General features: G+C 39.9%; 1 protein-coding gene across 1 annotated transcript in view; it reads left to right on the forward strand.

Moving 5' to 3' along the window:
• mettl15 (methyltransferase 15, mitochondrial 12S rRNA N4-cytidine) overlaps positions 1–12,678 on the forward strand; it is a 45,107-nt gene that overhangs the window by 9,632 nt on the left and 22,797 nt on the right. Inside the window, exon 3 of the mRNA XM_049717365.1 lies at positions 8,562–8,698. Within this exon, the coding sequence (XP_049573322.1) occupies positions 8,562–8,698 (137 nt within the window). The remainder of the gene's footprint in view (positions 1–8,561; positions 8,699–12,678) is intronic.

The raw sequence follows: 12,678 nt of genomic DNA on the forward strand, positions 1-12,678 counted from the left end.
TTGACATGACACCACTCACCTCAACCAGTAATGGTAGTTTCCTTCTCATTGTGTTCATTCTTTCTCCTGCCATACTTTTAAACTTATTGTTAAAGCAGTGTCTGCACTCAAAGCTTTCTGTTATTAAATGTGTTATATTGCCCTGTGGCGGCACGGTGATTGATTCATGAGCACGTCCTCCTCACAGTGCGGACGTGCAGGGTTCGATTCCAGCTCCGGCCTTCCTGTGTGTAGTTTGCATGTTCTCCCCGCACCTGGGTACTCCGGTTTCCTCCAAAATTCCAAAAACATGCATGGTAGGCCGATTGAACACTCCAGATTGTCCGTAGGTGTGATTGTGAGTGTGAATGGTTGTTTGTCTACATGTGCTCTGCGATTGGCTAGCGACCAGTTCAGAGTGTCCCCCGCCTCCTGCCCAAAGTCAGCTGGGATAGGCTGCAGCACACCTGCGACCCTCGTGGCGGTTTTGGCCATGTGTCCATGGCTTGCTTGTTTTCCTCACTATACTCCTAGTACCGTATTTTCCGGACTATAAGGCGCACCTAAAACCTACAATTTTCCAAAAGCCGACAGAGCGCCTTATAGTCCTGTGCGCCTTATATATGGACCAAATTTCTAAATTTAAACTGGCCCGAAGCATTGTGTCATGAAATCAATCATAAGTGGCCCACTGAATCATGAATCAAAAAGACTATGGATCTTTATTTTGTAAATAAGTAATTTGTTGCGTCTGAAGTTGAAATAAAAAAGATAAAATCGAGAACGATTTGATTTAGATTAAAAATCTGACATGATGCATTAATGGTGCGCCTTATAGTCTGGTGCCCCTTATATAAGGACAAAGTTTTAAAATGGGCCATTCATTGAAGGTGCGCCTTATAGTCCGGAAAATACGGTACAGCAAAAACAGGTAGTCTCCCACTGCAAACCATTACTGTATAGTTAGTTGGAATAGGAGACGCCAAAAGCTGGCAGTAACATGCTAGCAAGATCCTGCCGAGTAATTACCAGTCTAACAACATGGGCTTTACACTTCTGCCCCTAAAATGAGCCAATACCACTATAGTAAGAACTGTCCAAGATGTTTGACCAAAGCATGTCTGACATGTTAATAAGACCATTGAAAATGGTTTTAAATTGTCAAAAAGAATACCGAATATGACACTATTTAACTGATAATGCTCCTTGCAAATGAAACTGAATATTATTATCTTAAAGGCAGAATAATTTGTACTGGATCTCACTGTATTGTGCAAGTGCATAATGTTGTGACTGGTCCATGTAGGACTGTGAAGTCAACCTGCGCATTTGCTGGTTTCAGAACACTATCAAATGCAAGGAGTCTGTGAACTTCAACACTGGAGACTCACTGACCACTCAGCTTTGTGATGAAAGCAATTGTCACTGTCTCAGATGCAGGCATGGTGTTACCACACATCTAATTATCTGAATGCTCAAGGCAGCAATGGCTATGGCAGTTTTACTTTTAATTAGTTTATCCATCCATCCAACGTTGATACGGCTTAAACAGCATTTTAAAAGAGCTAACCTCAAGATGTCAAAATTTTGTTTTATTCTGCATATCCTCACTAGCTGATGTTTACATAATCTGCAAAATATTTATTGTTAAATATTTTTTTTCCATCTGCTTGCTTTCTGAATTAAAAAAAAAACATACACTGAAGACCATTAAACACTCATTACACTTTTCAAGTAGGGGACTACAAAATACAATTTGGCAGGTCTCAAATGGCCCCTGGCCTGCGAGTTTGTAACAGATGAGTTAAATATTTGTGAAAAGAAAAGAAGAATAAATGAAACAAAGGTGTAAGAGAGGAAGTAGAAGTACGAGAGGAAGAAAAAGGATGGATGATGAGGGAAAGAAAGGAAAGCTCTCAGTGGGTCAGTGAAATAATGAGATATCACAACTTTTTTTTTTTCTTTTTGACAGGCTATATCACCAAAAATGCTATGTTTACATAACTTCAAGGAACTTGTGTTCCTCAAGGGGAACATGTCCTTGTCGGGGTACTCCAGCTATAAGGGGCAGTTTGGGGAGAAGAACCATGGGGTGGAGCAGTCATGACATTCCGAGTGAATTCGTCAGTTCCCCGGTGATACATATTTCCTGGATAAAAACCCCTAACTAGTAATTGTATAATAAGACTCACATAGCGCTACACCATATCAGAATCAGCTTTATTGACCAAGTTTGTGCATGCCAAACAGGGAATTTCACTCCGGTTGATCTCAGCCTCTGTACAACATTTAAGTGACTACTGATATGTTGCTCAAAAGGTTTTAAAAGCCAGATATTCATTTATTTGAAATCATGTTTGTTTGCCTTTAATTGGCCAGTATTTGTAGTGCATAAGTTTGTAGGCTAAGGTTCTGGGAAGGCATTTAAAAAACTGAAAACCTGTTCCATCTATTCAAAACAAGGTTAGTGTATTTTGGTGCTTAGTTTTTACTCATTTATGTAAAGAGCTACATCTTATTGTAGTAAAAATAATCCAAATGTAGAATTTATAATAGTCCAACCATAGTTGCTACTTTAAATGTAGTGATGTCACACGGCCAACCATAAACAGCAAACGCCTGTGATTTTCCAAAGTGAATCATGAGGAAAGCTTATGATCATAATGAAAATATGGATTTAATTTTTTTTTTTTGAAGAATAATTCGGGTGTTTAAAAAATGCATTCTAATAGGTGTCATATACTATACGCTGATTTTCTTTATTCATGGGCCAGCCCAGTCCCTATGCCATTCAAATAGCTGTACTATAGAGTACTATACAGTAGATTGCTACCCTAATGAATGGCAAGACTTTCTCATTCATTACTATTTCTGTGACCATTTATGTTAAGATGAGATGAAATAATGCATTGAGTATCTGTTATTGAGTAACTGTGATGCCTTTTCACAGTTTCCAGGACCATCTCTTGATTTCATACTGTAAACATAAAAAATTTACTCAAACTGTTCATGCTAGTAACGCCTAGGGCAAGTTCAGTAAAAATCTGATCATATGGGAGCACGAAGAAGCACCCCCTGTGAAGCCCTTCTCCCTGAAGCCACCTTCGCCACCCCCATCTCATCCTCTAGTTCCTTTCATTTAAGCTTGCTTTTGTCAACCCGGGCTTCAAACTACTGGACGCATCTTCCTAAATGCCTCTAGATGTGTTTTCCCTATTACGATGTCTTCCACCACGAAACCTTCATTTAGCTCGACTCCTCTTTGCTCTCCCTAATGGACTTGGCCCTGTTCTTCCTTTGTCTTCCTTTAGGGGCATGAAATTCACCTTCAGGAGAGAAAGCCATCTTTCATGATGCTTCTTTACATTTTGTGAATATAGTTAGATGATTCCACCCCCTCTTTTCACTTCTATCTTCTCTTGAGCTTTATATAGTTTGCATTGTTTTGCTGGCACACTGTATTGACAGGCGTGTCACACTTAAAAGAAATCTTTCATAGCTCGCACCAATGAAGCGCATAATCATCTTGAATAGATGCTCTGCATCATATTTGACCTTATTTCTTGTTTGCTGTAAAACAAAGTTATCCTTTATTTTTTTCTGTTGCACTTTATGGCCTTTTGTTCTATGTATCCTATACTTTTGTATTCATAAATTGTTCATAAATTGGCAAGTTCACAAATGGCTAGTTGTAGTATTCTTTTCCAGGATTCACAGTTTGTAAAACATTTGGACAGCGGGACATTTCCATGATCATTTGTTTGTTAGAATAATTCTTAGGAATTGTGAATGTCTCAGTGGGAATTCAGTATAAAAATGTCTTTCCCATATTTTTAGTGAGTACTGTTTAGTACCTATAGGTTACGAGTACAAAAAAATGCAGCAGTAGTTGGTCTGGTCAATAAGATAAGAAATTGACAACATAACAATGCAAAACACCATTGGAAGTCATGTACAGAACAATGTAGACAACATGAAACAACATATATTTCTAGAGTGTGTCAAACCTTTATTAAGTGGCAGAAATTATTTTATATTAAATTAGTTCATACTGGCAAGCTTTACTGCGTTCTGTCTAGAGTTTATGGAGGCAGTTAAAGAAAATGTTTTTCTTCGCATGCATGCATAGACATGTTTTCTCATAACTCACTCAAATACCGATTCTAGTCAAAGTCTCCCAAAAGACTGCAAACAGCACTTGAGTAGCTGAGGAATTTAAGTATTTGTTGCAACTTTATTACATTCCGCTGACAAAAGAAAGATTACCCTAAACATACAAGTTGCCGTTTGGCAAAGAAAAGAGTTGTGTCAATGTGTCTGTGCTCCTGGATCTTTCACTCACGCCTTTGCTCATTTTGATACACGAGCAGAATGTTTAGTTTTTACAGGTAGTCATCTGAGACGTTACTGATCACTATATACACACAAAGTGTAGGAAGCTGTCATGTCTTCATCAGTTTATCTATTCAACGACCATCTGTTTTGGAGATCCCTTTCCCCAATGCTGCCTCCTACCTGTAAGACTAATGCAAACAAAGGCTTTCTCCCCAATGTTTATAAACAAAAAAAGTGATCAGTGTGTCTATGCAGCGGTAGTCAAACAAATGAAACTTGCCTGTATGCAGTATTTGCCTATTTTAGAAAAGGTTTAAAATTGTTTGTGACATTACAATAATTGAATAAAGCCACAAAAATCTATGTTTGATTTTACGTAAATACATGTAACTGGTTTTGTACGTATATATAATTTTAGAAAGGCAGCTTCAAGTGAGATTTGTCTCCAGAATAAAGTTGATCATTTATCGGTACAGAGTATTTGAGTAAATCTACCCAAATAATGTTATTAAAAAAGACAACTCCTGCCATGATTCCTCTTGTGCCAGTTCATGTCCAGTTGTCTTGCCATGAACTCTGTATACCAGAAGAAGAAATGCAAACCGGTTAGCTTCACTCTTGCCATGGCAACGGACGCGACAAGAAAAGCGATCCTGCACCGGTGTTTCTGTCTCCCTAATGGTCTGTCCGTTAGTGTAACAAGATCTGTAAAAAACTCCTCTCAATGACATTTTAGATCCCTCACTGTAACTGACCTGGGCTTGGGAGTCACAGGTAGGATTTAGGTGAGTACTCTGGCTTCTCTCAGGTTCCCGTTCCCTTTAATGAATTCAACCATAAGATGGGCTGTAATCAGGCCTCTTTTTCCACCTAGACCAAATAGATTTCCATAAACCATACTATTTATAAATACAAAGTGAGTCTATTATGCGGAACAATGTCTTTAATGATGCTGTGAGAGGACTGCTGAAGTGTCCTGCAATCTATGTACATACTACCACCTTGCAGCCTCACTGCATCACTCCAACTCTCCTGTTCCCTCTGCTGGCAAAGGCAGATATCACACAACATTTATCAAGAAGAAAATGTTCATTACAGTTATTAGCTTGATTAATGTGGGAGGAAAAAATTACAAATTGTCACGGAATTCAAGTATCTGGGTGTTCTAATTCTCCAATTTTAAATGTAAATTCCTTGTGAACAACAATAAAAACAAACAATAAAAAAGTAATATTCATTTTGTCCAATTTCCACTTGATCAGAAATCACCCAAGCAGCCATAATCAATATGCATTCAATTACGTACTGCCTGACAAGCTGGTCCCAGGCTAACACCATTACAACATCTGTACAAACAAACACTGAAAGTTCTGGACAAAAAAATCCCATCACTATCATCACTGCAATATACCGTATTTTTCGGACTATAAGTCGCAGTTCTTTTCATAGTTTGGGTGTGACTTATGTGTGAAATTATTAACACATTATTATATCATTTCACATGTTATTTTCACACTAAACGGCATTAGGGCGCTCTAGGCCTGTGGAATAATTGGAACTGCAACTGACGATGAGTCTGACGTAAGCCACGTAGAAGAGGAATCTTCTACCTCCGGAGTTAGCAGAGTTGTTTAAAAGTGACACGGAGAATGAAAATTTTACTGGATTTAGTGATTTGGAGTGACACGGATAGTTTGGTATACTTGTTAGCATATTATTTATGCTATAGCTATCTGAATAACTCGTAATATGTTAAGTCAGGCACGTTCTCAGTTCGTTGTTTTTGTGTCATGTTACGTTAGCACACCGTACAAATATTCAGCCTGTTGTTGCCTCTATTCTATTTTTATTTTAAATTGCCTTTCAAGATGACATGTCTGTTTTTGATGTTGGATTTTATCAAATACATTTCCCCCCAAAATGTAACTAATACTCCAGTGGGACTTACATATGTCCTTTTCTTCTTTATTATGCATTTTATGGCTGGTGTGACTTGTACCCCGGAGTGACTTATAGTCTGGAAAATACGGTACTGTTAAGGTACAGCTTACTAATAAGCCTTACAAACATTAAATATGTGTGTTGTTGTGTTGTTGCATTTGTTTGGGTTCAGTATCAAATTTCGTCAAGCATGTTTGGTGCAACATTGAAAATGTGAATACACATTTAGCGGCTATACAAATAACAAACAGTGAGTTTTTGTTGTTTTTCCACTTAAAGCAGTAAAATAAACAAAGTTCCATTTGTTCTTTTGGGCATATCTCATGGAAGAAGTGTAAAAATATTGTGACAAGTACTGTACACTTCAGTCATGAACTAGTTTGTCTCATGGGCGCTTTATGGAATGTCATCAAGTTTTTATAAAAGCATATCTTCTTTGCTTTTCCTTCTCCCTTTTTTGTATTGAATAGCACAACAGGCAAGTTCATTATGCGCGTGAGTCATCCCACTAGCCCACACCCCCTCCCCTGTCTGCTGCTGTGCGCTGAAAAGGAGAAGGAACCGCCATTGATCATTTCTTTCCTCACACATTCACGCACACAGCCCACCTTCCACGTCACCATCGATTGACATGTTTAATGTTTTTGTGAGGAATAGCGAGCATTTCCTTGTCATTTAAAAATCAATTAATCAGACAACTGTTTGTATAACTTAATATTTCTGTAGTAGATGAAATCAGAGTTAGGATAGCTGATTTTTTTTCAAAATGTTTTTTTCTTTAGGTATCTGACAGTTGAGTTCAGTCATGATATGTCACCTTAAAGCATTTCTTTAAGAGTAAATCGAGAAATGTTCATTCGTCGAATTGAATCTCGTTTTTAAATGAATTTGATATGTAGATTAAAAGAAAATCACGGTTCCATTTTTTCTTGTTCATCTTGTGTTGGGTGTTGTGGGAAGCATCTAAGCAGGGAAGTTTAGATTTCCTTTTTCCCTGCCTTTTTTCCAGGGGGGACCCTGAAGCAATCCCAGGCCTGCTGGAGAGACATAGTCTCGCCAGCATGTCCTGGGTTGTTCTTTGGGCCTTCTCCTTACCAGTGACACATCCAGGAGGCACCCTTACCAGAAACCCAAATCACTTCATCTGGCTTCTCTTAATGTGGAGGAACAGCAGCTTGGTTCTGAGCCCCCCATTTACAACCAAGCTTCTGACCTATCTCTAACAGAGAATGAACCTCATTATATCTGTGATTTTTTTTTCTTTTGATTACAACAGCCTGTGACCAGAGGTGTGGGTAGGATTGTAGCTCGACCATTAAAGTAATAGCATTGACTTGCCTAAGCTTCCACCTCGACAGGCTGGTGCAGAGTCTGTGTCACTGCAACGACTAACCAAATCGATCACAAAATACACCTAAATGTTGATTTTACGCGGACTTTGGGTTACAGAATTTGTGAACCGCGTTAAAACAATAGCAAAAAAAAAAATAATTGCTTTGTATAAGAAGTCATATTTCACTCACTGGATGTCATTGTCCATTATAACATATTGATCGGTAAACCTTAAGCTTAATAAAGATATTGATCTGCAAAGCATGTCATATTTTATATGGTGCATTTAATAAAGAATTAAAAAACTAATAGCTTCAAACAATATTTCTAACTGCGTGCCATGGGCAGCTTAGTGTCATGCTGGTCACAGTTACAACAAGTGACGTTGAGGGCTCTAACGACTGGAGGTGGGCATTGTCCTCCATTCCAGAGTTTTCAGCCTCTCCCAGTTGGTCTGAGTTAGCCAAACGCCGTTCAGAATTAACTTACTGGTGCCACGTCACACACAAGTACCTCACACCTGACATGCAGCCAAAAATAAGAAAAAACAAAACAGCATTATGTACTTTATGGTCCCACAAACTGCCATGACATTTGTCCTGCATTGTTTTTATATCACTGATCACCACATTGTGCTCGAGTGTGTCCATTGTTTTTAGTGTTAATTTTCTTTATTTCTTCAGTTCCCAACGCCGATTGGCCCTCACTGATGAGGGAAGGGAGGGACGATGCCCACCTCTGCTTTTAACGTTTATTAAAGAAAGTCAATTGTCATTCTACTGTTGAGGACAAATCTTTACAACTATAGCAAACTGAATTTACATACATGAAACATTTTATTGTCTCTCCAATTGATGTCATGTATATCACAAATGAACCAAGATATGCACCATAGATCAGAGCTTACTAGAAATATAAAAGCTGCAATGAAAACATGTATAGTATATCTTAAATTTTCACGTTCTCTCATGTAGGTGGTCCTCGACATGACGTTTGGTGGTGGTGGTCATACCAAGGCAATACTTGAAGCAGTTTCTGATGTTACAGTCCTGGCCTTAGACCGGGATCCCATGGCGATTTACCTCGCCCAAGAGTTAGCCAAGGAAAACCCGTAAGTGATTTATTATGAATGTTCAACCAATCTTAAACACAAGCCGAAGCCGGGGTCACTAACTGTTTAGACAAATGTGTGTACAGGGTTGTGGTTCATGTTTCACTCTTCTTAACAGACTTGACAGCGTCATCTCTTTGTGCATTGTTTGGTTTGTGGTCAGCTCTATAAACATAATGTACCGCATTTTCCGCATCATAAGGCGCTTCGGGCTAAAAGGTCAATTTTTGGGGCTATTCTTGCTACTTAATCCACACATCGGTCCCACCACATTATAGGGCGCATGCATTACCTCCAGTAAACAGCAAAAAACATTACGGGAGCAAGACAGTGAGTTCAGCTATAGTTTATCATTTACATCGTTCCTGTTTAAAATTTACATTATTCAGCTCATTCAACTCACACGGGGGAGGATTGTCAACATTCCTAAGATAACCACAATTAAAAAAAATCATATCTACGCAAAACTTGCGCAAAAGTTTGCAAAACTTCCTTTTTCCCTTTAGCATTCCCCAAGTACTATTTATTCAGCTTCTTCGCCTTCACATACAATTTCTCCAGAATTCGCAAATCCTAGTTGTTAATCAATATTCATACACAAATCCATTAAAGTCCTCATCCTCTGTGTTTGAATTAAACAGTTGGACAAGATCGCCATTAAACATGCCAGATTCCCTCTCGCCATTGTCTTGTCATCGTCACGTTGCTCTTCGGCAATGATCCCGACTCTCTTTTTCGATGCCACTTTAGATGGTCCTAATGCTGTTTTCTTTGTATTTATTTATGAATGGCGGTGGAGGTACGCACTCTACGTATTCCGTACAGTCCTCTGATTGGTTTACTGCCCCGATCTACATAAAACGGAATGTCCTCTGATTGGTTCATCAGGTCTACATATTACGCCTACATATATACGTCTCTGTTTGGCGGCAGCCACACAACATTTACAAATTTTAGAATTCGGTCCACACAAAAGGCGCATCTTAATAAAAGGCGGACCTTCGTTATTTGAGAAAATTAAAGGCTTATAATAAGGATGCCTTATGGTGCGGAAAATACGATAGGTGTGATATATTATTGCAGTTTTTACAGTTTGCCTCATGACTTGCCTGAGCCCAATCAAATGCTCCTCACTGGTTACTGAGTTACTTTGTCCAATCAAGTCCATTTCCCTTCTTAGCTTACAGATTTTCCCTCCCCCCGCAGACCTGGTGGGCTGAGCATGTCATTTGTCAGAGTATGGGCCCACGACTCTGCACAATGTGAGGGAGATTTTACCTCCCTTGGTGGATCTATAAGATCTGAGAGGGCATGTGTTTTAGAGTAAAAAGAAAAAAAAAAGAAGAAACTGTAAGTGAGAGTACAGGGAGACACAATGCCATGGTGACAGAAAGTATGCGTGTTCATGAGCAAGCTGAGGGAGGATGAAAATGAGATGTTCCCAAGACCATGGTGTGGGAAGGAATCCTTTTACGTAGATTCTGGGGAAACCTCTCTCAGGGGAATCGGCAAGAAAAATGCGCCTCTGAGCAGGGAATGACAATTAGAAGAGAGTTTATAAACACTATTCTGTCAGCAGCAATATACCCCCACTGTAAAATCTTGTACGCCTACTCGTGATGCAAGTTGAGAAAAGCTAGAGAAATCTTGCAATTAACCAATATTATTGGAAGCCTGAGTAAAAGGCCCTCGCAGCCTACGCAGTGCATCGTCCACCAGGGCTGAAGGATTTTCTTTCTCCTACTCTATGTGCCCTCATGTCTTGAGGAAAGTATAACCTAAATGCAAATCACAAAACACAACTGTGACTAAACCTTTTAAAGCTAATAAAATATATTTCTAAAGAAACTGCAAGCACAGCTTGCGTGTGAGGGTAACCTATTACATGCACTGTATTCAACATTTTATTTTTCTTCCCATAATCCAACCGAGAGTTACATACTGTTTCTCAGCAGATCTTAACTCATATTTATTTTAGAACAGCACCAACATTCAAACAATGTGCATTTTCTTCCAACTATGCCTTCTTGTTCGCATGTCTCTTCTTCACTTTCAATCTCTCCGATCTCTAGCGCAACAGTCCCCCTAGTGGCAGGACCAAGACACCACTGACACTAGGCAGCACATTTAGCTTTTAAATATACTATTTGTCCACAGCACAGAGTCCCGGACATCCAGGTCTGGGTGTAACAATGAACACAACCGAGTTTCTACCATGGTTCTGCTGAAGAGTCAGTCAGGATAACATCCAAGCCACCTAGTAGTGCGTGATCAGTTGACAGCTGTGCCCCTCTTTCACCCATGTAGCCAAGACATGGAGTTGCCAATCCAATTGCATTACCATGAAGTCTATCATTAAACTGCAGCTTTTTGTTCTGGTGTCTATTGCACTTAACTTGTGCTTGAGCATGGTGTCTGTCCCTTATGGATAATAGTTGATGAGTACTGAAATCCAGAGGTTGGTAGAGTACTTACTTTGGAATAATAGGACTCGCGTAAAAGTACCAAGTGCAAACTAAATAGGTTGCTTTTTACAATCACACCTTTTCAAATCTCACTGTCATTGCCCACGTGATCATTAAAGTCCACTACCAGAATGAAAGTGTCTGAAGCATGTAGTAGTGCTCTTTGATACTGCCTTCAAGGCCTCCAAAAATAGGTGAGTTCACTTTAGCTGATGTTTATTGCATTGACAAAAACAAGAATAAGGACCCATCTCAAAGGAGGTAGGAAGTTCTTCCACTGTTTTTTCTCATACTGTAAAACTCGGCCCCTCCGTGAGTCATCACCTTATCGTAGTGGTGGGGTTAGCATGTCCTAATAATCCTAGGAGCCAAGTTGTTTGGGGCTTCATGTCCCTGGTAGGGTCACCCATGGCAAAAGGGTCATAGGTGAGGGGCCAGAAAAAGCAGGTCACGAAGCCCTTGTGATGAAAAATATAAATGGATTTCGTTTTCCGTTGCCTGGACGTGGGTCACCGGGGCCCCCCTCTGGAGCCAGGCTTGGAGTTGAGGCTCGAAGGCGAGCGTCTGGTCAAGTCAAGTCAAGTCAAGTCAAGTCAAGTTTATTTGTATAGCCCTAAATCACAAACAGTCTCAAAGGGCTTCACATAGCCAAAATTGACAATTATTCTCAAAGCATCCCCTGATCTTAAGCTCCCAAAAGGGCAAGGAAAAACTCAAAAAAACCCTGCCAGGGGAAAATGAGAAACCTTGAGAAGGGACCACAGATGGAAGGATCCCCCTTTCAGGATCACTAGGTTGTAATGGATGCAGAGAGGGCACAAGTAATACATAATATGAAAATCAATGAAAAAATGGATGTCGGAGGTGCCCTTGATTGTCCTGGCAGTGTCTTCAAGGAGGTTGAGCTGCAGTTTCTTCATCTTGAATTGGTCCCCAAGAATCCAGCTAGCCGCTGTCAGCTTTTGAGCCACCTAACCCCCTCCCCAGCCAGGGAGGGGGTGGGCAGAGAGAACAAAACAAACTCCGGCCAAATCGGCCACTACAAGTTAGTTAAAGGCCATCTCATAGAAATGTGTCTTTAAACGTGTCTTAAATGTTTCTACTGAGGTAGTAGTTCTAATATCCATTGGTAGGGCATTCCAAAGCTCTGGAGCCCGAATAGAGAATGCTGTAGACCCTGCAGACATTTTCTTGGCCCTCGGTGTAACTAAAAGACTAGCGTTTTACGAACGAAGGTTACGAGACGGAACATAAGGAATGACTAGGTCGACGAGATATGAAGGCGCTAAGCCATGCAGTGATTTATAGGTTAGTAGAAGAACCTTGAAGTCACATCTTAAATGGACCGGGAGCCAATGTAATTTGGCTAATATTGGGGTAATGTGATCAAATTTTCTTGACCGTGAGAGCAGCCTCGCAGCGGCATTTTGCACTAACTGTAGACTTTTGATACTGGACTTAGGAAGACCAGAGAATAATACATTACAGTAGTCCAGGCGCGACGTGACGAACGCA

The sequence above is a fragment of the Syngnathus scovelli genome, chromosome 4 (assembly GCF_024217435.2).
Source record: "Syngnathus scovelli strain Florida chromosome 4, RoL_Ssco_1.2, whole genome shotgun sequence".
Taxonomy (NCBI): domain Eukaryota; kingdom Metazoa; phylum Chordata; class Actinopteri; order Syngnathiformes; family Syngnathidae; genus Syngnathus; species Syngnathus scovelli.